The sequence below is a fragment of the Megalobrama amblycephala genome, linkage group LG4, assembly GCF_018812025.1.
Source record: "Megalobrama amblycephala isolate DHTTF-2021 linkage group LG4, ASM1881202v1, whole genome shotgun sequence".
Classification (NCBI taxonomy): Eukaryota; Metazoa; Chordata; class Actinopteri; order Cypriniformes; family Xenocyprididae; genus Megalobrama; species Megalobrama amblycephala.
Window position 1 is genome coordinate 53,425,851 of NC_063047.1, and position 25,064 is coordinate 53,450,914.

General features: G+C 36.6%; 2 protein-coding genes and 1 non-coding gene across 8 annotated transcripts in view; 1 reads left to right on the plus strand and 2 right to left on the minus strand.

Moving 5' to 3' along the window:
* Nucleotides 1-296: 296 nt before the first annotated feature.
* On the minus strand, nucleotides 297-11,023 carry tia1 (TIA1 cytotoxic granule-associated RNA binding protein). Of its 2 annotated transcripts, none has more exons than XM_048189989.1 (12): nucleotides 10,748-11,023; nucleotides 9,715-9,811; nucleotides 8,760-8,858; nucleotides 7,271-7,325; nucleotides 7,031-7,118; nucleotides 5,740-5,815; nucleotides 5,497-5,605; nucleotides 4,069-4,164; nucleotides 3,887-3,971; nucleotides 3,668-3,806; nucleotides 3,329-3,474; nucleotides 297-1,823 (listed from the first exon to the last, which is right to left on the minus strand). In XM_048189989.1, the coding sequence occupies exons 1-12, from the start codon at nucleotides 10,774-10,776 to the stop codon at nucleotides 1,685-1,687; spliced, it is 1,158 nt and encodes a 385-aa protein (XP_048045946.1). In that variant the 5' UTR covers nucleotides 10,777-11,023; the 3' UTR covers nucleotides 297-1,684. The 2 variants fall into 2 exon arrangements, with proteins under 2 accessions (XP_048045946.1, XP_048045945.1); XM_048189988.1 differs by having other exon boundaries at nucleotides 3,329-3,477.
* A 167-nt stretch (nucleotides 11,024-11,190) lies between these two features.
* On the minus strand, nucleotides 11,191-11,261 carry trnag-ccc. The gene has a single exon. It is a non-coding gene; the product is annotated as a tRNA-Gly (tRNA).
* Nucleotides 11,262-11,686: 425 nt separating this feature from the next.
* tmem232 (transmembrane protein 232) overlaps nucleotides 11,687-25,064 on the plus strand; it is a 52,891-nt gene continuing 39,513 nt past the window's right edge. The window contains exons 1-10 of one of the 5 annotated variants that reach the window (XM_048189985.1): nucleotides 11,687-12,007; nucleotides 12,145-12,256; nucleotides 12,437-12,542; nucleotides 13,692-13,849; nucleotides 14,340-14,436; nucleotides 19,550-19,671; nucleotides 19,750-19,898; nucleotides 20,019-20,130; nucleotides 20,561-20,738; nucleotides 22,583-22,752. In XM_048189985.1, the coding sequence (XP_048045942.1) occupies nucleotides 11,874-12,007; nucleotides 12,145-12,256; nucleotides 12,437-12,542; nucleotides 13,692-13,849; nucleotides 14,340-14,436; nucleotides 19,550-19,671; nucleotides 19,750-19,898; nucleotides 20,019-20,130; nucleotides 20,561-20,738; nucleotides 22,583-22,752 (1,338 nt within the window). In that variant the 5' untranslated portion in view covers nucleotides 11,687-11,873. The remainder of the gene's footprint in view (nucleotides 12,008-12,144; nucleotides 12,257-12,436; nucleotides 12,543-13,691; nucleotides 13,850-14,339; nucleotides 14,437-19,549; nucleotides 19,672-19,749; nucleotides 19,899-20,018; nucleotides 20,131-20,560; nucleotides 20,739-22,582; nucleotides 22,753-25,064) is intronic. The other 4 variants (XM_048189982.1, XM_048189983.1, XM_048189986.1 and 1 more) reach the window with 4 other exon arrangements.

Consider the following 25,064-nt stretch of genomic DNA (forward strand, 5'->3'; position numbering starts at 1 on the left):
ATTTTTTCCTACAGGTAGAATCAGAATCAGATACCATCATGAACAGATTTTGTTTTACCTTTGCCCATATATTCCATATTAAAAACATACCTATATACTGTATCTTGCATGACTACATATAACTATAACCTAAACACATAAATAAAAATAAAACATTTTATTACTTGTGTGGTCATGATTTCTATCAATATTTAAGCAATATTATGTCATAATTTCCACCACAACCAACAATTTTGCCTAAACTAGTAAACCTACACAAGGTAGAGTAAGACAACATAACAGGGCAGACAAAAATGTTGGTTTGCATCTGCATTTTAATGGGACAAAGCAAGAACACAATAGTAAGATGAACATTATTTTTTAAAAAAATCCTCAAAACACAAGGTCTCAATTTATTCGTAGGCACTGCCTATGTTTAATGATCATCAGTTTCTTCAAATGAAAACAACTCAAATAAGGCAACACAATTGGTCTCGTGTATTAAAACTCCAATGGGCAACAGTGCAAAATTCTGATCCATTCAGGTTTCTCGTCTTGATACTAAATACTTCATTTTTAAAAAAACGTTTAAATTTTATACACAGAATTAATTGCAATTCTAACAAAATGTTCGTTGCAGCACGAGTCAGCAAATTCTTCTCCAAAAGTTCTCTGGAAGAATCCTTAAAACCGTATGGACCAGCATTTAACAGCGCCGCTAATGCCGAAGAATAGATGCGATGAAGCCCAAACCCATTTCCTCCCTCCCTCCCATCTACCTACAAAAAAGCAAGCAAGCAAGCATCCATAATCAACATCTGAATTATCTTTATATAGCGTCCCAACAGTTAAACACAGTTTGGTTATTTACATACAGAATGGTATACTGTACTTGTAAGCCCTCAAAAAAAGTGGAATGCAAAACAATTTAAAATACCTAAAATTTGCGTAACATCAAATTCTTGTGAAAACGTATTAATATTGTGCAATATTCATCTGCCTTTAAGGAAAAAAATGTGGCAGTCATCCCTGCAATTGGTTTAGTTTGACAAATTGAATGTCTAATTAAAAAAATACAACAGTTGACATCCATTTTATTCATTTTATAAACACAAAAAACGTTGACATTTCACACGATTCGTTGGTGTCATCGCTCCTCTCAACAAAACAATTTTGCTTTTAAAATGGCAAGTCCAAAAAAAAAAAGAAAAGAAAAAGGCAAAGCTTCATATATTACAAAATCAGCAGCTGAAATCGCTCTAAACAAACCAAAAAAAGCAAAATGGAAAAGTTGCAGTTATTGTTGATTTTATTCATTTATAGTACTTTGAGTTAAAAATGGCATAGTCCTCTCCGAATAAGTCAGTCGGACACCAGGCCGAAGACTTGTGGATTTATGTGGGTGTGTGTTAATGTGTCTGAATACGTTTGTATCAGGATGTGTGGTTTAATCCCAGTGTAGGGCAACTCAAGACCCCACAATGAGCAAGATCTGCCTCAAAAAGTCTCAAACAAGAAAAAAAAAAAATTACAGGTGGAGGGTGGGGAGGGTCAGGGGGAGAAAAAAAAAAAAAAAAAAAAAGAAAATGGCACACCCCCCTCCCTAGGCCAGGCATCTTGATGGGTGTTTGAGAATGGGGTGGGGGTCATGTGTAGAGATCCCTGCTGCGGCCGCAGTGGAGTGCTAGAGTTGTCCATCGGCCCATCAGTGTGTGTGGTATCCCGCAGTGCCCATGCTGGACTGGTTGGCTAGCACGGTTCCATTGACTCCCTGCGCAGGCTCCACTACGCCTCCGTTACTCACGGCACTCACGCCAGGCCACCCAGCGCCAGCCTGTAAGTGACTACAAAACAAAGTAGCTGTTAGTTGGTGGGAAAGAAGAGAGCAATTTAAGTCACTTCTGCTTGGGACTCAACATGCAATTGGGTCTTTATATCAGAAACTATATAGATGTCTTTCATTTTAGGATGGTGGTCTCTCATATTGATCATATTTTGGAATCTGTGGTAGCTAAATGATAAAAAGCCCTGCTTTAGACTACTATTGGTTCAAACTTTTTGACTCAAAGGCTCTCCATTTTCCAACACAACATTCAAAGATAATGTGGTATTTCTGCTGTAAATGACAAAGCTGCATGTTTTCAGACTTTAAGATAAAATGGGATTACTGATATTAACCAGTTTATTTTGTGATTCTAGAAGTTTCAAGAACTGCATGTAGAATTAATCTAAATTAAAATGCTAAAAACATTTATCCAAGATGGATTAACATCTTAGGAGTTATAATAACCAAACTGCTCTGTATAAACATTGTTAATAAATGTGATCTACATTCATCATAAACATAAGAGAACATCAAACTTAAGCAATAAAAAGCAGCTGTTATAAACCTCAAATCTACATTCTGTAAGGGTTAGGGAGCCTGCAACTAAAATAGCTTGAGTGGAAAGGTTGACCAGAGTCTTCATACATTTTCCACCAATTTACTTGGTGGTGTCTGTAAAAGCACTCATTTGAATGATTGCCCACTTTTTTTTGCACACTGCTTGTGTGCTAAGACTGATTTCAGATACACGTGCCCCTAAACGCTATGTAGAAATCAGTGATTCTTGAATTAGATTTAACAATTTTTATAGATACTACACACATAAAGAGCCATTTGTAGTCAAATTATTATTATTTTAGCTGAACAACTATGGGGAAAAAAAGAAAAAACTCATGTACTCAATTTCATTAGTTCTGAGTTATCTTGTTTGGTATTTTTTGACATGTTAGAAAGAAAGTAAACGGTATATAAAGTAGCATTATTAGTAATAGAAAGGCTACAGCAATAATACTCTCATATTTGTCCTGTCGTCACTGGACACCCACAACCGACAAACTCCAAATCCTTGATTTCAAACTATGCTGTGCTATATCCAGTTGGTCGCTGTCATATTCACTGTGTACTATGTAAAATTAGAATTGCTTGCTCTATATTTGAGAAAATATGATGCCCAGTGCATAGAGACTTTGCAGGTACACTGCTTATTGTGTACTTTTATTCTCAAACTTAGTATGGTGTATTTCCTTTTTATGCGTGCTTTTTACAATTTCTTTGTGATAAATACTATAATAGGATTACAGAATCAAGAAATTGCTTATTTTACATTTATTTCATAAAGTAAATTTTCATACCGTTTAAAAAATTCTTATTTATTTCATTATATAATATACACATACATATATACCTAACCTACCATTTTACCAGTAACGTCTCTTTTATTTTTAATAAAACCAGTGAATTAGACTACAAGTAAAAGCCTTTTAAAATTAAGCGAAATGGAGGCATGAAGATCTGTAGACTTACTTGAAGCCCTGTTGGTTCCAGGCCTGTCCGTACACGCCATAAGTAGGTACCTGCCAGCCGTTAGGGACATACTGACTAATTTGTTGTGCGTTACCGTACCACTGTCCCCACTGGCCGTATGGCTGTGCCGCGAAACCAACTTTGTTCTGCTTTAAGATCAGAAAAATACAGAACATAAATCATGTGTCCAAGATTTACTTTTACTCATATACTTATTCTCATTGTGTTTGCAACAGTACTTCGCAAGCAGCAATTCCACTCTACCACTTTATATTTTGCTGGAACATTTCTAAACTTTCATCAGAATAAAACAGGGGAGGAAAACATATTACTGCTCACCTGGGGTACCTGCACCTGCTGCATGGGGCTCACCATGTCCGTAGTCTCTTTACCCCAGTAACATTTCACTAGGTGACCTTCTAGGGACGTGCCATTAACAGACACTATCGCGTGAGCTGCGCTTTCATGAGAGTTGAACCTACAGAAATTAAGAGCGTTACATCAGCCTTTGCAGTTAGGATGTGTAACCACCACATTTCACTTGAATAACAAACATACCTCACAAACGAGTAGCCTTTGTCTGGGAACACTCGAATTTCCATTATTTGGCCAAAAGGGGAAAAGGTCTGTCTCATGAGTTGTTCTTCGGCAAAAAGAGAAGAGCAGCACATTATAAAAATTATTTTCCATTAGAATTAGCTTGAGTTCAAAATGGTTACACAGACTGCACAAACACTCACCTGTAAGGCCTGTAGTGACTCCACCACAATAGACAGTGCAGTTGCTGGGGCTGGACTGGTTCACTACTTCGTCAAACGACAAGTGCTTGGTGTTTGCTGTGAAATGAAAGAAAAGCTGATTAACCTTTATAGGTCTCTGTATTTTTCAAGTTCATAGTGTTGTCACGATACTGGAATTCCCAACTTTGATATGATACCTTGAAAAATATTGTTATTCAATACCACAGTCATACAGATAATTTGTCATCTCAATTTTTTGATAATTTGGGTAATTTTGTTGCAGTAGCTAACAAATAGCACAGGGAGGCTTTATTTGAATCGTTGAACTACATTTACAAACAAGAAAAAAAAAGACAACAGTAAAATGTAATAAACTGCAAATGACAGCACAAATAAATAACAGAATATTGAAGAGTGAGTCTAACAGTATTATTCAGGTAAGAAATAAGGAAAATAAAGTAATCAAAAGTATTCGAAACTAATGATTACAATTAAAGTTACAAAAGTTTAGTCAAGAGCAGCGAGCCTTTCTCTGTCTTTTGTTCTTAACATCACAAACTGCAGCAAGTTTATTAGCCTGCTGTCACTTTAAGAGCTTATGCACAAAGCCAATATACTGTTACACAACATGCATTTTCTCTCAACTATTTACATTCCAAAACTGACTGTATTAAGATGAATATTCAGGAAGACGGGCATTTTAACAATTTGTTATGCATTTGACCCTTTTTAGCACAATAAGCCGTAAAAAAGTCAATTTGGTTCTCGCGAGCTGTTTGAGAGGCGGCTTTAGGAGAGCACCACTTATATAGATCAGTGGTGCGCACGCTTTTGATGTGAGCGAGAAACCTGTCGGAATGACTAAAATTATGCTCAATACAAGCACAATTCAATTGGGCAAAATGAGATGAGAGAGAGAGAATAGGTGGGTATGTGTCAATTCACAGCTGGAGAGAAGAAAGCGAGAACGAGCAGCTGGTATCGGTGTGTCGATACTGCAGAAAATTTCAGATAAGTTTCAGATAAGACATTCAAAGATAAGATCCATTTTGCTGTAGATTTCTATTACACACTTCTATAAAGACACACTGCACCAGGATTGACGTAATGACAAACACGTTCTTGCAAGTCTCATCATTAACGCTAAACACAGAGTGACATGTTTTGACATGCCATTTTAGAACAATATATGAGATTTGACTTTGTGGATGACTTCGATTAAGCAAAGTTTAGAGCTCAACAGCCTAAGTCACCATAATGAAAAAAGCACTCTAGATGTTGGAACAAAGTTTAAAGTAAATGACAATATTTTCTTGTTTGACAGAATCAGCATTTTTAGCATAAGTTAGGTAGGGGTTTCATGATGGCAGCTAGTTTTCTCCTGATGAAAAGGAGTGGAGATGTCTGCAAATGAATACGAATACTCACTTTCATAGGTGGCTTTAGGCGCTGGGGGTTTTCTTGTAGCCCAATTAGTCCTGATCTGCCTGCCGCCCAACCACTGACCTCCCATCTGCTGAATGGCATTCTCTGCATCCTGCCAACAACCAGCGCAACAAGAACATCAGCACAACAGAAGCCTCTGGGATTTGTATTCAAATGCAGATGTTCCACACCCTGGTTCTGCCTAATCAAAAACCTGCATTTCCTGATGTTAGGATTGTGACTCACCCATTTGTTGAAGAACGAAACAAAACCATAGCCTTTTGACTTCCCCGTCGCCATGTCTTTCACTACACGTGCATCTCTGAGGAAAAAAAAAGCAACAGTTGAGTGTTGAGTACAGAGAGGCAATTTAAATGGAAAATGTCAATACTTGTGATTTAATGTTTTTTTAAACACATAACTGAGGGAAAAGTCATCACATGTTATAAATGTGCAAAACACCGATGGCTATTGAAAAACTGCTCAAAAGAAAACCATTTTAAGTGTTCATAAGAAAAAAAACGGACAGTGACAGTAAACCATTTCCATGAGATTAAATACTAGACTATTTAACAAAGCAAATCAGATGTGTGCATATTTAATAAAATGGCACCACTGAGTTATAAATCCAAACCGAAAATGGGGTAATAGGCAAAAATCTGCTTTACACGCATATGATCTCATATGATACATGATCCGTATATATTTCTTGATTAAAAGGCGAAAGAGTTAAAGGCATTTACATGATCTTACATGTTACTGGCTTTATTAGAGTACAATTGTTTAAAGGTGCCATAGAATGTTTTTTCACAAGATGTAATACAAGTCTAAGGTGTCCCCTGAATGTGTCTGAAATTTCAGCTCAAAATACCCCATAGATTTTTTTAATTGCCTATTTTGGGGCATCATTAAATATGCGCCGATTCAGCACGCTTCCCCTTTAAATGCTCACGCTCCCCGCCCCCAAGCTCGCGACTCTATAATACATTGCATAAAGTTCACACAGCTAATTTAACCCTGAAAATGGATCTTTACAAAGGGTTCGTCATGCAGCATACCCGATTATGTAAGTATAGTATTTATTTGGATGTTTACATTTGATTCTGAATGAGTTTGAGGCTATGCTCCGTGGCTAACGGGCTAAAACTAACATTACACACTGTTGGAGAGATATATAAAGAATGAAGTTGTGTTTATGAATTATACAGACTGCATGTGTTTAATAATGAAAATAATGACGGCTCTTGTCTCCGTGAATACAGTAAGAAACTGTTGCGTAACAGTCTGTGTTATATTGAGATTCGCCTGTTCTTCGGAGGTCTTTTAAACAAATGAGATTTACATGAGGAGGAGGAAAGGAGGTGTTTGAGACTCGCTGTATGTAATTTCCATGTACTCTTGTTATTCAACTATTCCAAGGTAAATTCAATTTTCAATTCTATGGCACCTTTAAACAAACCCAATGACTCAAAGAAGTTGAATTCATTGGGGGTGGAAAAAGGGGTTTTCTTTATTCAAAATGCATCATGTCACTTACGATATCCTTCCAAAGGGTGCAAAGGCAGCTCTGATATCATCAGTGGTAATTTCTGGACTGAGGTCTCCAACAAAGACGTGGAAGTGATCTAAAGAGCACCAGACAAGAGTTACTTGGATTGACACCTCATTTGTAATAATTCAGACATTCAGTAGGTATAAATTAGTGACAGATCTATGTATGGGCCAGGTCTATTAATCAGATGATATCTGGCCTTAAGGGAGATAGAAAGCAACTCACTGCTTGTGTCTTTTTTCTGGCTGCTTGGTGATGTAGCCCAGTTGACCTTTACCTCCTAGGAGAGGGGTATAGGGAGGAAAAGATTGAAAGAAAGGTTAGAAATGATAAAGACATGTTCAAGTCGCTACTCTCTACTTATCTGGCAATAAATCACTCTCCTTAACACAATGGAGGTCTGAATGTACAGCAGAGAGGAGGGAGACCTGACGATACTCATTTCACACTTCACTGTCCAAGTGAGAACTTATTTGAATATCAAAATCTTGGTAGTAAAAAGGTCCAAATAACAAGGGACTTACAAAACAAGTGAAATTACCAACTTGTATTACTCCTCAAATGGTCCTTCATTACCTGTTGAGGATAAAATATTTTGTACTGAATAGGCATAAGATGCTTAATTTGCCTCTAAAGTATAATCTTGTGGAAATAGACTTGTGGATTAAAATTCTAGATATTTGAAGGTATATCATCGAATATACACTACTGCTCAAAAGTTTGGAGTCAATAACTTTTTTTGGAAGAAATGAATACTTTATTCAGCAAGGATGCATCAAATTGATCAAAAGTGACACTAAAGACTGAAACTTATACAAAAGCTTGCTGTGTTAAATACTCTTCTTTGGAATCTTCTATAAAAATTGATGGTTACCACAAAAATATACAGTCGCACAACTGATTTCAACATTGATAAGGAATGTTTTTCCAGGCACTAAATCAGCATATCAAAGATTTATGAAGGATCATGTGACACTGAAGACCGGAGTAACGATGCTGAAAATTCAGCTTTGCCATCACAGGAATACATTACATTTAGAAATATATTAAAATTGGTTAAATTCTAATATTTAAAAATGACTGATTTACTGTATTTTTTTTAACAAAAGCAGCATTGGTAAGCATAAGATACTTCTGTCAAAACCATCAAAATCTTACCAGCCCTAAACTTTTGAACGGTAGTGTATGTCATAACCTCTTTAAGCATAAAATTAAAAAGAGGTGACATGACTATGAGAGAATGTTTTAAGCTTTTTTTCGTAATGTTGTCTTGCGTACAATAAAAAAAAAAAAAAGTGGTAATGATTGTTGCTGTAAATCAATTTGACATTGTGCTTTAGCATATGTAAAATTCATATTTCAAGGAAGCGCTTCATTTAACAATGGAAAAACAAAAGCATGGGTCAAGGTCATGCCACAGAGCTGGATCTTATGAATGACGTAGCATTGTCACTAATCATTATTTTGGCAAATCTGAGTAAACGATAATGAAATTTATATGGCCTGAAACATGGAAAGAAAAAAAAAAAAACTTCAGGTCAACATGAAAAATGTCAAAATCTCCCTCTCAGTTCACATTGCACATCCAGTATACAGGCCAATGTTGACCTCTGAATCAAGTGGTAAATTCTACTTCACATACATTTTGCCGATCATTTGAACTGTTCCACCCTCCCGTCCCAGCCCAACTCACCCTGTAGATACGATAGCTTACCTTACCCATTATTTTACGCCCATTCATGGCTGCAAGTGAGGCCGCTGCGTGCCTATGCTCGAAGAACTCCACAAAGCAGTATGGATCGTTACCTGCCGTCTGACGGGAAATATGAGGGTGATTAGACTACAGCAACTAATTTAACGAAAGCCCTCACAATTTTTAATGGAACATTTAGTTTTAAAAACAGGTAGCAGATAAATGACCCAATAATCTAAAAAATATTTATATCTTTTTTTACAATGCTGATGTGAATGATTCTTTAGCAGTGTATTGCGCTTGAATGGCGAGATACACAATTATATTTTAAACTATCTGTCTTGGCGAGTATTCACAAACAGTCGGTTATGTCTTAAGTAAATGCAAGCAGTATTACATCCATGTATTAGGTCTTAATATAATAAACCTGCTGCTGTCTGTGTCAATGATAATCAAACAACAAAAGAGGGAATCACTCACTGATCTTGACTGAATAACTTTTGTAGCTTTAATAATAAATCAACTTATTTGTAATGAACAAATCTATATAGTGATTATTTATACATTTGATAATTCAATTTCTGTATTATTTCTTACTTGAATGCTTTGTTAAATATGTCAAACGAAATTTAAAGAACTGTTTAATTTTCTCTCTCTTATATTGTATTCATTCTAACATTTATTTGCCTCTTCGTTCTTTTTTAATAAAGATAAAACAACAAAAAGAGCTATATTGTGGTTATCAATATAGTAATTAATAATAAATTGGAGAAATAGATGCATCGAGAATAGTTTTATAATCGAATCGTTACCCTCTGAATCATATTCGAACCATGAGGCAAGTGAAGATTCACACCTATGAAAAACCAAGTTACTGGTGCAAGAAATAAAAAAATAAAATAAAAAATCAATGCTAAACATATACATTAAAAATATCCATCTATCTAAATACTGTATAAGCAAAAGATATACTCACATCCACAATCATTTTACAGCTCTTACAAGGGCCAATCTGACCAAAGAGCTGCATAATAAGGGCCTCTGTCACATCCCGAGACAGGTTTCCAACATACCTGAAAAAAGGGGGTAAGGGCATGACAATAAGTGATCTGATACACTTATATAAATCTATAATTTGATACAGTAATTACAGGGGTCCATGCGTGCAATCTGTGCCATCTCAAGTACCTGGGTTACAATGATCCAACTAATCTACATTACAAAGGAATTAGGCAGACATGAGGACCCGCGGGCCGTTACTTAACCTTAAAAAACCTTATTAGTCATCCAGCAATGAGTTGCTTATTACCGTGTAGACAGGTTTGAAACAAAGAGATGACAAAACAGCACGCACGAGCGCAGAACCAGCGAGCGACCAGCAACAAAAGCTCTCACACTGTCGGATACGACGGGCGAAAAGCCAGATATGACCAAAATATGCACATTTTTTACATTTATAATCCGTATGTACACACTGGCTGTGTGTCAATTGTACAAGCATGCTGCATTTATACAAGTAAAGCTTTACAAATACGTCAGTGAATACACTAGACGGGTTCTTTGTCTAGCAATTCCGTAACGACAATGAGCTTTCAGTAAGTACAAGGCAACTTCACACACTCAAACACAAGACAGCAGTGTGTGAGAGCGGCCCTGCTGTGGCCTCAACAGGCCTGCTGCAATTATCCAAATTAACTCAATAACTAGCACATGGTGTACGAAATGCTTTGAAATCACACGACTGCCCTGTGGCCAACGGCCTTGAGCGCCAAATATAAAGTGAATCCTTTTTTCCAGCAATCAGAGCTTTTGTTTGGGACACAGAATGTACACGTCTGCTTTGTGGTTGTATTTCCCTTAGCATTACACTCAAGACTGGTATGAGCTAGAAATGACTTAAGCGAAATGACAAAACGGAAAGTACTTTTTAAAAAGCTATGGCACGAATAACTTGATCTGATATGAAGTTGTCCGTCTAACGTGTTGGCGTACAATACCAGTATACGTACAGGGTCTTGGGCTGCTCGTCGTCCATCATATTTTCCCGATCGAATTAAGACAACGAACCCTGAGAGAAAATCCTCTTGTGTAGATTTTGAGATGATCTCGAGTTCCGCCTGTGTCTTGCTCTTTCCAGTGTTGTTACCCTCTCTGTTCTCTGCCAAACCTGTTATAATGAGAGTAAATGTGAAATGCCGCCTCGGCTGACTCCAGTTATGAACAATGGAAAGGCGACATAAGATGGCGGAGGAACCGGACCGGAAATGCATGAGCGCATGCGCGTACGAACTACAAAGCGCACAAAAAGCAAGCTTTGAAAATGCGTCTGCCCGCCGCAATGTCAATTGAATACAAATATATTTACAGTATTCGCATTGTTTAGAAGAGCATAACAGTAAGCGACTAGGTAAAATTCAGTGAAATATTCAGATTTTCTGACAAAAAAAGATGATGCGCCGCCCGGGAATCGAACCCGGGTCGCAAGAATGGGAATCTTGCATGATACCACTACACCAGCGGCGCTCTAGATTTTAAGGTGTCCACGTGCAGAAGTTGTTGTGTATTTTAGTTCTTATACGTTGCATTTCTGCCACAGTTAAAAAATCATGCTTTGGTAAATCATAATTATGACATAAAAAGAATTATAACATACCTAGTCGCAATTATTAGATTAAAAAATCGAGATTATGAAATACTATTAGATAGAGTCGAAGTTGACAAAAAAAGTCAAAATTATGGCAGAAATGTTATGAACAAAATTCGACTTTTCTTGTCACAACGACGTTTTAACTCATAATTTCGACTTTTTATTTCATGAATATGACTTGACTCATTGTCTAATAATTAGGACTTTTAATGTCATATGATTTACCAAAGCAATTTTCTTTTAGGTGACGGAAATGGGCTTTTATAAGTACTATACGAACTTTTGCGTGACGAATTGCTTTCGGTTTTATTCGGCAGCGCAATGAATTCGGCTCCTACAAAGTTAGCATATATATTCATTTTAAGTAAGTTATGCAAAATGTTGTTGACAAGGTAGCCATAGCAACACTTCGACCATGAAGAGGGACGTCACTGCCGTATACAGTGTGGACTTTCTGCGTTGTGCGAGACTGTGCTGAACGCATCAGTATGCCTATAGTCAAAATTCCTATCAAACATTATTTAGGAATAGTTTCTCAGTCTCAACAAGAGGATTTCAAAAAACGCTTCAGAAAAAGGGCCGAAGAAAGTGATACTCCAAGAAATACCACCAGTGTCAGAAGGTATCTAAACAAATGAATCACAAATATTATTATTTTGCTGCGTAGTGCGTACGCCAAAATGAACTATTCGTCAATTTAACAATTTATTATTATTATTATTAAACTGACAGTGACTATGACATTTTCCTATTTTATAGAAACCCATTTGAAACAACAGAAGGCTTCATTGATAAATACAATCAGGCACAAGGCTCAAAGGAGCAGGAAAAGTATGAAAATCTCGCAGATGTGTTTCTTAGTCGATGCAAGGTATTCAACTAGTTTCCTTCATCATTTGGTTTAATTGAAATAAATCGGTCTAAATTAATTCAGAAGAACCCTCGAAAAGAGCGCCTGACTATAATGAAATCTCCAGCCACAAGGTGGAGACAAACCTCTATTGATGAAAGCACTCGACTGAACTGCCAGTAATTCTCATTTTGTCCTCAGCGTCGTGCTGGATTCACATCTGTTGGTGAAGGCAAACATGTTGATCTCCCCGCGGCCTGGACGCAGCTTCTCCTGCTGAGCTTGTGCAATGGAAAAGTTAGAAATGGTGTGTCAACGACGAACAGTTTCTATTTTCTTTTACAAAAGAATCATGTTACAATCTGTTATAGAATTCATAGTGAGAACCATTTGTTGATGCGATGTAGTATTAGATGTTAAAGGATTAGTTCACTTTCTAATTAAAATTTCCTGATAATTTACTCACCACCATGTCATCCAAGATGTTCATGTCTTTCTTTCTTCAGTCGAAAAGAAATTAAGATTTTTGATGAAAACATTCCAGGATTTTTCTCCATATACTGGACTTCAATGGAGCCCAAACGGTTGAAGGTCAAAATTACAGTTTACAGTGATCCAAGATGAGAAATAAGGGTCTTATCTAGAGAAACCATTGCTCATTTTCTAAAAAAAAATGTATTTATTTTTTTATTTTATACGTTTTAACCATAAATGCTCATCTTGAACTATCTCTCTTCTTCTTCTTCTTCTTCTTCTTCTCTATTAGAATTCCGGCAGTGTAGACACTTCTAAGTGTATTACTGCCCTCCACAGTTTAAAGTTTGTCATATACAATATTCTAGTGCAAGTATATAACAATTTAGTTCAAACTTTGACCTGTGGAGGGCAGTAATACACTTAGCAGTGTCTACACTGCCAGAATTCTAATAGAGAAGAAGAAGAAGAGAGCTAGTTCAAGATGAGCATTTATTGCTAAAACTTATATTATTTATTTATTTATTTATTTATTTTTAAGAAAATGAGCGGTGGTTTCTCTAGATAAGACCCTTATTCCTTGTCTGGAATCGTGTAGAACGCTTTGAAGCTGCAATGAAACTGACCTTCAACCGTTTGGGCTCCATTGAAGTCCACTATATGGAGAAAAATCCTGGAATGTTTTCATCAAAAACCTTAATTTCTTTTCGACTGAAGAGAGAAGGACATGGACATCTTGGATGACATGGTAGTGAGTAAATTATCAGGAAATTTTAATTTGAAAGTGAACTAATCCTTTAATGCTATGACATGCTAAGACTAAATAATTACAGTATTCTCATACCATGGTTACACTACAAAGTACTTCAAAGATTACTATGGTACATACATTTCCAGAAACATAATATTAACTTGCTACTTTTTGGTTCATTTTGGTAGTGAAAAAACAAACATGACAGATGACGCCAATGATTTTTTTCAGATTCACTGGATGTCCTGGTCATGTCATTGGACCATGCACCCATTCATGCAGATCAGATCCCTGTGCTGTTCCACCTGGCAGAGTCAATCCACTATTTCCTGTGCTCTGACACAACTCTGTCGGACCCTCCAAGTTCTTATAAGACGAAGATGCTGCAGGTATGTGCTACACAACAATGAATATCACTAAACATGGGTCATTCTGTAATTGCTGAAACTTTGAAACTTTTTTATACAAAGTTCCATGCTTAGAACACCTTCTTGTATTTCAAAAATAAACAAAAATGTATTCACTAACACTTAAAAAAAATATATAAGATATGATCATTGAAGTGATTTTTAATATTTATAACTGACTTCAATATAAAAAATAGTCAAGGGACACGGCAACAATTTATTGGTAAAATAGTTAACAATAAAATGCCATAAAATCGTAGTACGTTATTTCCCCCATTACATTTATTCAGTTATTTTCTAATAAATAAGAAGGCTTTTTACTGCCTGTAGCTACAGAATTATGGCCCTGGCAAAGATATTGATCAAAACTGTTGTTTGAATAGTTGAATAGTTTATATATGTTTTTTTTTTTTTTTCCATATATAGTTCTGCTTACAGTTTTTTTTTTTTTTTTTTTTTTTTTTTTTTACAGCTTGGTTATTTGGTCTCTCTGAGGCTGTTCATCTTTCAACTGACTGGTAATTTAAATGGACATCAGCTAAGCAGAGTCTATCTTCACAGCTTAAAAGGTTTGAGACTCAACTTAATCATTATTGCAAAACAATAAAATGTTTATATCACAGATTTCTGAGTGCTGTGATAATAAAAGCTGAGATAATAATACAAGTTCTTTGATAATAATAAAAGTTAATGTACCAAGGAATTGGTTGAATTGTTCTGGTAAAACAGTTAAATAATAATAATAATAATATTTTATTCCTTATTGATTTCTGAGAAACACTGCTGATATTTGAATCAAACCAAACAAACACACCCTCCTTTCATTGTTCCGCCCCCAAAATGCACAAACACGCAATGCAATAGTGTTTGTCTCTTTATTATAGCTGAAGCGAAGCAAAATAATGCTTTGCAAAAAATAAAGCAAAGATGATGAACGAAGGACAAGGAAGAACAAAAAATGAACATGCAGCACACGAGTATATACAAGCAAGAGTTTGATGTTAGTCACTAGCAGTGTTGTCAAGTCCACTGTTTTCCCGCGGAATTGGGGCACTTTTACACTGTTGCCGCGCCGCGGGTTGAAGCGACCCCCCAAATAACATATTTAGCCCCTGGGATCCGAATTTTACCAGGGAACCCCACCAAAAACGCGATTGGGCTAGTTTTGAGAATCAATTGGGCAGGTTTTGTTGTGAAAACCTGGCAACCTTGTTCTCCAGCAGCACACCAGCTCCAGACAAACAATAACACTTAAGCAGAAACAGTGCAACATCTGCATCCGTTTTCAGGGCTTCCCGTTTAGTGCTCTCCAGTGCTAGAAATCTTTTCTAATATTAACGTGGGTCCATGTAACCCTTCTTTTTCCAGTAATATTCCTCTGACCTTTTATCTTTTGTAATGTCTCTCAAAGACTTTTCACACTTGAAATAGTTAACCCTGGGTCATTGTAAACCCCAGGTAAATGGAATCCTGGCTTTTCTTGCTTCACGTTTCACACTGCTTATAATTTACCCAGGTTAACAATTAATCCTGGGTATTCATAAGCTGACATTTTACTCTGTACATTTCTAAACCTTGGGTTTGCGGTGTCAGTGTCATTGACTAGACGAACACAGCACTCACCCTGTTTACATAGCTCTAGCATTGCGCATCCTCGTATTGCCAACTGTACTATCGAGTTTATAATGAATGGACATTTCGGACTATAAAGATTCAGAAAGTAACCCTAGTGAAAAAAAAGTATACTTTATTGTATTTTAAATATATTCCCTTTTTCTATAGTACACTGCAAATATACTAACAAAAATGTACTATCATTAAATATATAAAAAGTATATTAGTATCATATTTTCACAATGCAACTTTTAACACACTTTAAAATAATTGTACTTTAGTATATTTTCTAAAAATATATTTTAGAAAAATATACTTGAAGTGTAAGTTCAGTTTATTTTTTAAAAGTGTATTTATTTGCACTTTATAAAAATATATTTGAGGTATATTTTAACAGTGTGTTGAAAATGATCATTGTAACAATGCACTGAAAGTATATTTAAAAAATACATTATTTAATATCCTGAAGTTGTAGTGTATCTAATGTTAAATTTGAGTATATTTTTAAGTTTATTTCTTCATCCTTGGAATTCATTATATTACTTGTGCTATTTATTTCAGTATGAATGCATTACAAGCCCATTTAGTATATGCAGTGTAGCCTATACAATTTCCAAATATGTGTAAATGTTTATTAAGTTTACACTGGCAGAATCATTTTACAATCGTACACACAAATCTATATTAAACAACACACCAGCAGCAGAAGTAATGCGAAAAAAATATGTCGAGTGGTTAAACTTATCGGAATTCAAATGTCTCTTCAACTTGGTCTGTGACCAATCAGATTTTGTTGCTCACTGCCTTCAGCCAATCAGAGCTGCTGACGTCACGGTCGTCGTCTGAATCCCCTCGCTCTGTCACTCAGGTGAAGTATAATGTCGCAATGTATAATTTATTTAATAAAACACTGAAAGCGCAATACATCGCTCAATCTTGGGGATTCTGACCAGTTCAATCAAGTGACATCACAGACTGACCGCTTTGATCCGCTTCAAATGTTGACTATATTATACAAAGTACAAAGTGTATACAAAGTGTATTGTTATTGACTGCAAAGTGTGTAATGTTTAATATTTGGAATAAGCCAAAGGTACTGAGCATACAGTATATACTATTACCTGTAAAGTAATATATTCAGTGTATATTGCTTGTGTTTTCTGAAGACACTCGTAATTATTTTGTAATGTACTTAAATCACAAATAAAGTGTGTACTTATAACACAAAGTGTACTCATAACAGAAATAAAGTATACTTATAACACAAATAAAAGTATACTTATAACAGAAATAAAGTATACTTATAATACAACGTATATTATAACAAAAAAATATACTTTTAACACAAATAAAGTATACTTATAACCCAACTTAAGTACACTTTAATATCACTAATTAAGCATGTAATTAATTCCTACACAGACATATACTTAAAGTGTACTAAGTATACTTGAAGTTGTTCCAATTTAGCACACATAAGTATACTAAATATACTTAAAGTTGTATTTTAATACTACTTAATTTCAACTTAAATATACTTAGTACAAAATTAGTTGTTTCAAAATAGCACACTTTAAATGAACTAATCATTAACACACTTGAAATATACTAATAATTAGTCTTGCTGCAAGTATACTTAGTATACTTTTTTTTCACTAGGGACTACTGTAATTATTTGTCCTAAATATAGATTTCATAATTTTTATATAGAATTAATTATAGAATTAATTTAATTAAGTACTACTGAGATACAATTCACACAAAATTATTCCAAAATATCATTTTATTTTTTATTTAAAACATTGCATATATATCACAAAATAAACAGTCTGCCAATGCTGGAAAGGATGTGTTAAAAATATAAAATGACATAAAATGATGTAAAGTCAATGGTTGTTTAGCTTATTGTCAAAAAAATATTATAATTAAATATCAAAAATTACATTCATAAAACTGCAAAATATAAATACATTTTTAAGTAGTCAAAAATGAAATGTCCAACACAGGACAAAACAGTTATTTTCTCAATCTCATTAGGTAACATGACACATAACCCCACTTTCAAAATCATTTCACTATTTCCAAAATTTGATTATTGTACACTAGTGGCCAAAAGCACTTAAGTGTCTTAATGTTTTTGAAAGAAGACTGTTCAAGAAACATTTCTTCTTATTATCAATGTTCTCCTCTAAATTCATAAAAAAAAAAAAAAAAAGACAACACACTGTTTTTGTCCACCTTTGGAAATAAATGAACTTCTCCAAAGATTGTGTCCACGAACACAAATGTACTCAGTCCTTCAGAGGAGATCCCGGCTCTAACACTATATAAAAACATGAGAATGAGAGAGAGAGAATTCCATATTAGTGTCAAATAATTTTTAACCTCCATTTTTAAACTTTTTTTAGTTTTTTTAACTATAACTTAAAGGGTTAGTTCACCCAAAAATGAAAATAATGTCATTTATTACTCACCCTCATGCCGTTCCACACCCGTAAGACCTTCATTCATTTTCAGAACAAAAATTAAGATTTTAGTTGAAATCCGATGGCTCAGTGAGGCCTGCATAGCCAGCAATGACATTTTCTCTCTCAAGATCCATTAATGTACTAAAAACACATCTAAATCAGTTCATGTGAGTACAGTGGTTCAATATTAATATTATAAAGCCACGAGAATATTTTTTGTGCGGCAAAAAATCTAAATAACGACTTATATAGTGATGGCCGATTTCAAAACACTGCTTCAGGAAGCTTCAGAGCATAATGAATCAGTGTGTCGAATCAGCGGTTCGGAGTGCCAAAGTCACGTGAATTCAGCAGTTTGATACGCGATCCGAATCATAATTTGACACAGAAGATTCATAACGCTCCGAAGCTTCCTGAAGCAGAGTTTTGAAATCGGCCATCACTAAATAAGTCGTTATTTTGTTTTTTTGCCGCACAAAAAATATTCTCATCGCTTTATAATATTAATATTGAACCACTGTACTTACATGAACTGATTTAAATATGTTTTTAGTACATTAATGGATCTTGAGAGAGGAAATGTCATTGCTGGCTATGCAGGCCTCACTAAGCCATTGGATTTCATCAAAAATATCTTAATTTGTGTTCCGAAGATAAATGAAGGTCTTACAGGTGTGGAACGACATGAGGGTGAGAAATAAATGACATTATTTTCATAATAAGGCCTCCATAGGGAGCAATGGACACTTCCTCTCTCAAGATCCATAAAGGTACTAAAAACATATTTAAATCGGTTCATGTGAGTACAGTGGTTCAATATTAATATTATAAAGCGAAGAGAATATTTTTGGAGCGCCAAAAAAACAAAATAACGACTTATTTAGTGATGGCCAATTCTAAAACACTGCTTCATGAAGCATCGGAGCATAAATGAATCGGTGTGTCGAATCATGATTCAGATCGCGTGTCAAACTGCCAATGGCTGAAATCACGTGACTTTGGCGCTCCGAACAGCAGATTCGACACACTGATTCATCTGTGCTCCGAATCTTCCTGAAGCAGTGTCTTGAAATCGGCCATCACTAAATAAGTCGTTATTTAGTTTTTTTTGGTGCTCCAAAAATATTCTTTATAATATTAATATTGAACCACTGTACTCACATGAACTGATTTAAATATGTTTTTAGTACCTTTATGAATCTTGAGGAAGTGTCCATTGCTCCCTATGCAGGCCTCACGGAGCTATCGGATTTCAACTAAAATATCTTAATTTGTGTTCTGAAGATTAACAAAGGTCTTACAGGTGTGGAACGGCATGAGGGTAAGTAATAAACGACAAAATTTTCATTTTTGGGTGAACTAACCCTTTAACAACGCATGATTTTTTTTTCTTAGGTGGCAAAAATGGGATTCCATAATTGTTATATGTATGATATATTTATATATTTTTAAATTATGTATTGAGTTATGGACTGAGGTGATTCCAAAGTATTGCTAATGTCAAAACCAATGGCAGGTAAAATTTTGGGACATGTTTTGTCCAATGTTGCAAGAATCAGTGGAATGCATAAGGTTTGCAGCTGTCTTTATCTGTTGACAGAGCTGTTGAAGTGTGAAACACGCTATCAAGAGTTCCCGAACATGTTATTTTCTGTTCACTTCATGCTGCGTGTCGGGGAGGTTCTTTGTGGTCTCAAACTTACCGAGGACACTTCAGTGCAGGTTTGAAGGCTAGGACAATTATATCAGAAAGGGAATGCTGAACAATTCACTGTATTGAAAACTCTATTTGTTTGACAGTTCTCTGTGGAAGCACAGAAGCGTGGTGTTAACCAGGTCTTAAGGCAGTGCCTTCTTGGCTATCGCTGTGTGCAAAACAATGGCATTCAGCTCTCTCAAGTGATCAAACAGCTTATGTTGCTGAGTGATAAACTTCAACAAAACAACTGGTGCGTGAAGTGTGTTTGTGAGATACTTTCCACAGGTTTTTATGTTATGTAAGCAGCTTATAGGTGGAACTGTTGGTTAAAATCCCAGAGTAACATCTTTTTTACCTCCTCTGTTCTCAGGGTCGACTGTGGGTTAGGACTGATGATTCTGGGAGAGGCTGCCAAATCTAGCATGCTGTGCCTTCAGACCCTTATGAATCTTCACATGGTCCAAACACAAGAGAGCACTCAGGTGCATGAGAAAGCAGAGGGATGACAGAATGACTTTAAGGAATGGTTCAAACAAAAGTGATAATCAGAAAGTAATATGGGTTTAGAACAACATTTTGGTGGGTCACTGACAAGAGTGTCCGAAATAAAGATAATGACATCATTTCCATCATTTTTATGATTTTATTTCCACAAGATTTTCAAATATTAATATGCAGTGAAATTAGAAATGAGAAACAGAAATTAAAAACATACTCACCGTAGAAGATGATACACATATAGATGTACTTATGAATTGCATTTTAATATATTTTTGAATAAGATTGGACTTAATAAACAGCATCATTGATTCTGGTAACAAATCTGGAGAATGAGAATGTTCTTATCTTTGTTTACTCAAAATCATACTCATTTTGTGAAAGCATTTAATTATTTATATTTTGTTTATGCAGGAAATTACATCACAAAAAGCATCCTGGCCGTGGCAGTTGGAGCACATATACTGCTCCATTTTGATTGACATTTGCCAGAACAGCTACTATGGTGAAATTAAGGAAACAGCCCTCACTGGGCAGTCAATCAATTCTTCGTGCAGACATTCTGGAGGACTTGTAACTTTGCTAAAACAATGTAAGTTCTTTAGACAGAAATATGCGTAATGGCTGTGTCTGAAAGCTTAAAAATGTTGCTTTCGGAGGTTGCATTCCAAGGTAGGAAGGCATCAAGGCACATCCGAATCCAATGTTAGCTTCACTTCCTGTCCCCTGAGATACCTTCATCTGATCGATTTTCTGAAGGCAGCATAGATGTATCCTTCCATTACATAACAGCTTAGTTAAAATAAAGATGGCGTCTGAAAGTTGATGGTCAGTTTGTGTGTAAACATACAGTTTTGACCAACATTTTCCACTTTTTATGTCATTTCTAATGAGAAATTGATATTGTAGTAATTAAATATTTGTTTAGTTATCACCAAAGCTCTCTCTATTGTGTTGTAGATCATTAAACTTTTACGCTGCCTCAGAGGTTTGAAGTCAGTTTAGTGAGGTACACTATATTGCCAAAAGTTTTGGAACACCTGCCTTTATGTGCACATGAATTTTAATGACACCCCATTCTTAATCCGTAGGGTTTAATATGGAGTTGGCCCACCCCTTGCAGCTATAACAGCTTCAACTCTTCTGGGAAGGCTTTCCACAAGGTTTAGGAGTGTGTTTATGGGAATTTTTGACTATTCTTCTAGAAGCGCATTTGTGAGGTCAGGCAGTGATGTTGGCGAGAAGGCCTGGCTCACAGTCTCCGCTCTAATTCATCCCAATGTTGTTCTATCGGGTTGAGGTCAGGACTCTGTGCAGGCCAGTCAAGTTCCTCCACACCAAACTCGCTCATCCATGTCTTTATGGACCTTGCTTTGTGCACTGGTGCGCAGTCATGTTGGAACAGGAAGGGGCCATCCCCAAACTGCTCCCACAAGCATGAAAATGCCAGACAGAGAAGCGTGATTTGTCACTCCAGAGAACTGCTCTCCACTGCTCTAGAGTCCAGTGGTGGCGTACTGCATCTGACGGTTTGTATTGCACTTGGTGATGTAAGGCTTGGATGCAGCTGCTCGGCCATGGAAACCCATTCCATGAAGCTCTCTACGCACTGTTCTTGAGCTAATCTGAAGGCCACACGAAGTTTGGAGGTCTGTAGCTATTGACTCTGCAGAAAGTTGGCAACTTCTGCGCACTGTGCTCCTCAGCATGCGCTGACCCCACTCTGTGATTTTATGTGGCCTACCACTTCATGGCTGAGTTGCTGTTGTTCCCAATTGCTTCCACGTTGTTATGATACCACTAACAGTTGACCGTGGAATATTTAGTAATGAGGAAATTTCACAAATGGACTTATTACACAGCTGGCAACCTATCACAGTACCACACTTGAATTCACTGAGCTCCTGAGAGCGACCCATTCTTTCACAAATGTTTGTAGAAGCACTCTGCATGCCTAGGTGCTTGATCTTATACACATGTGGCCATGGAAGTAATTGGAACACCTGAATTCAATGATTTGGAGGGGTGTCCCAATACTTTTGGCAATATAGTGTACCTTCATGTGTAAACGCTGCCTGCAAAGTCTTTGCCTGATAAGAAAGCGAGGCAACAAGTCAGCTGCCTAAGCTTTCGGACGCAGCCAAAGTCTACACAAGACTAAAATCATACTCAGAACTAGAGGTAGTGTGCAATTATATAATAAAAGTCTATGTGATAAGTTTATACACATATATAAGTTTCTTTGTTACACCTGTAAATTAAGTTAATTATTACACTTGTGGTTACTCTGCACTGCAGGACACCAGTGTTAACTTCATACATCTACTAAAATTATTTGCAAAAAATTGCTGTCCAAATACTTTTTCGGGCTACCAGATGGGCTACTATACCGTCTATTATAAAGACAAAAAGTAAAACAGATATCTGTGTTTGTAGCGCATGAAGACAAATGGAGGCTGCGGTACAGTGTGGTTCAGGGTTTGGCACAGATCAGCCGGAGGATCACGCTTCCGGAGAGCCTGAGGAACACTGCCTGGTTAACAGTACAGAAACATCTGAACCAGGAGACAGACCTCCGCATAATCACTGCTGTGAGAATCATTGAGGTACACCAGCTTCTTGCTGCTACAGAGTAAATGTAGTCCAAATATTAACACAATACTCACAACTGAAGAAAAAACAAATGCCCTTATTTTCTTAAACTGGCCTGTCAATTAACTCTTTCTTGTTTAGAACAATTTCCAAACATTCTTTAGCAGTGTTGGGGTAGTGCATTACATGTAACACGAATTACATAATCAGATTACTTTTTTCAAGTAACTAGTAAAGTATCAAATTACTTTTTGTTTCCCTCTCTCTCTTGATTTTAATTTTCTTAAAGACAAGTGTACAAGGATAAATAACTCATCGAACTTTCTAAGCACTGTACATGCTACTTGAGCTAAATACTTACAGCTTAAATTTGAATATGTATGTACACTCATCCCACATTTTCGAGTAGTATAAATTTTGAATAAGTGTAGACCCACACAGCAGGAGACTCCGGATCCGCATTCAAGTTGCCAAACGCGCGTGACTGTCACATTCGTTTTGACGCCGCCCAGAGGATCAGCTCTGCCTCCAGGCGGCGCCGTAAATTCTACTGTCAATCAGCGGATCCTGAGCGGACCCATGTCGGATCCGCGGACGCGCATACGCCTTTACTGTAACGGTTGTATCAATTTGTGGGTCCCAAACGGACCCGCCGCGGAGGTAAGGTTGTAATCGCGGATGCAGCGCGGAGCCACGGCGGGTCCGCAATCCGCCTTTGTTGCGGATCCGTCACTGCGCGCAAGTGGACGCCGATACGGGTCCGTTTCACGGATACGTTCCAGAAGCCGCGGAGTCCTTTTGCTGTGTGGGGAGGCATTGTGTGCACTGTGTGAACATGATGGTTATTGTAGTTCTAGACTAAATGAGAGCATGGGGAAAAGTAACGCAATTCTTTATTTTCCATAAAAAGAAACTAAGTAACCCTATTAGTTCTCTTTCGAAGTGGAACTCAACACTGTCGATAAGTTGATGCTATGGGAATGCTCTTTGTGAACTGGTGTCTGAAGCAGTTGTGCTAAATCCCAATCTTGTTTGGCTACTGCAGTCAGGCGACAAACTATATAAGTGGCACCTAGAGAACACATCATAAGCTTCATTGTCTTCAGAGAGCTTTCTGTTTTTTTGTTCGTGTGCTGTAAATCTGTGAAAGAAACTAAAAAAATGAGTTCAATCCGGAAGCCAGCTTGCCGGCTTCTTCCGGTCCGGCCGAGAGCATGCTGCTTATATAAATTACTTTGCATTTATGCACACTTCTAATGTGTTCCTTCCAGTCACAGACAGCTAGATATGGGATACGGGTCATTCCTACGTTTCTAAAATACAGGGGGTGGCTCAACTTACCCCCACTCTCCCTAAGCATCTTCCAGTAGTTGTCTGTATAGAGCATTCATTGGTCACATCTGTAACATCAAAACTGAAATTTCAACAAATTAACATCAAATTACTATTATAAATTAAACACATTAATGGTACAAATAATTGAGTAATTGGCTGTTAGCTTCACATGAATATAAATTCAATCTTCTTACACTGATTTGTGTGATCCATCATACTTTCACTCCATTCAAGTCCTCTAATTTGTCTGGTTGGAGTATTAATGCCCTCCAAGCTCCAGCCCATTCTGTGTCTGACTGGAGTGTGCACGCCCTGCAAGCTCCAGTCCGCACTCAGTCTGACTGGAGTGTGAATGCCCTCCAAGCTTCAGTTCATATTGAGTTCGACTGGAGTGTGAACACCCTCCAAGCTCCTGTCCGCTTTCTGTCTGACTGGAGTGTCAGTGTGCTCCAAGCTCCAGCCCGCAATGTGTCCAACTGGAGTGTCAATGCCCTAAAACCTTCAACCCACACTGAACCCAACTGGAGTGTGGACACTCTAGAAATTCCAGGCCACACCACGTCCTTATTCAATCCATGCTCAGGTATGAAGCAGTCTTTAATTACCGGCCGAAATACTGTATACCCACCTTTATGGTTTAATACGGTTTATACTTAACAGTTTTTTTTTTAAATTGCTTTGGTGCAGTTTTCACAAGCAATTGGTAAATTTTCAAAACTTTTAGTACTAATATTACAACAGATCATCAAATATGCTCTTTTTTCAAACATTTCAGCATATTTTCAATTGTGTTAGTACAATACACAAAATCACAAAGTATCCTTTTCACTATGCAAAATAAGTGTTTCATTTATATAAATGTTTCATTCACAGTCAGTAACTGCCTTTCATAATACTATTACTATCAAACTTTTCATTTGCATCTCTTTTCCTTCAGTTTCCTACATGTGTCTGTTATTTAATCCAACTGAATTAATGGTTAATCAATGAA

What these genes read in the sequence shown, in the direction of transcription:
- tia1 (XM_048189988.1), bottom strand. Translation starts at nt 10,776, where the DNA reads ATGATGGACGACGAGCAGCCCAAGACCCT. An exon ending in GGCGTAAAATAATGGGTAAG is followed by an intron (nt 7,326 to 8,759) that starts GTAAGCTATCGT and finishes CCCCTCTCCTAG; the next exon opens with GAGGTAAAGGTCAACTGGGC. An exon ending in AAAGGCTACTCGTTTGTGAG is followed by an intron (nt 3,807 to 3,886) that starts GTATGTTTGTTA and finishes TAATTTCTGTAG; the next exon opens with GTTCAACTCTCATGAAAGCG.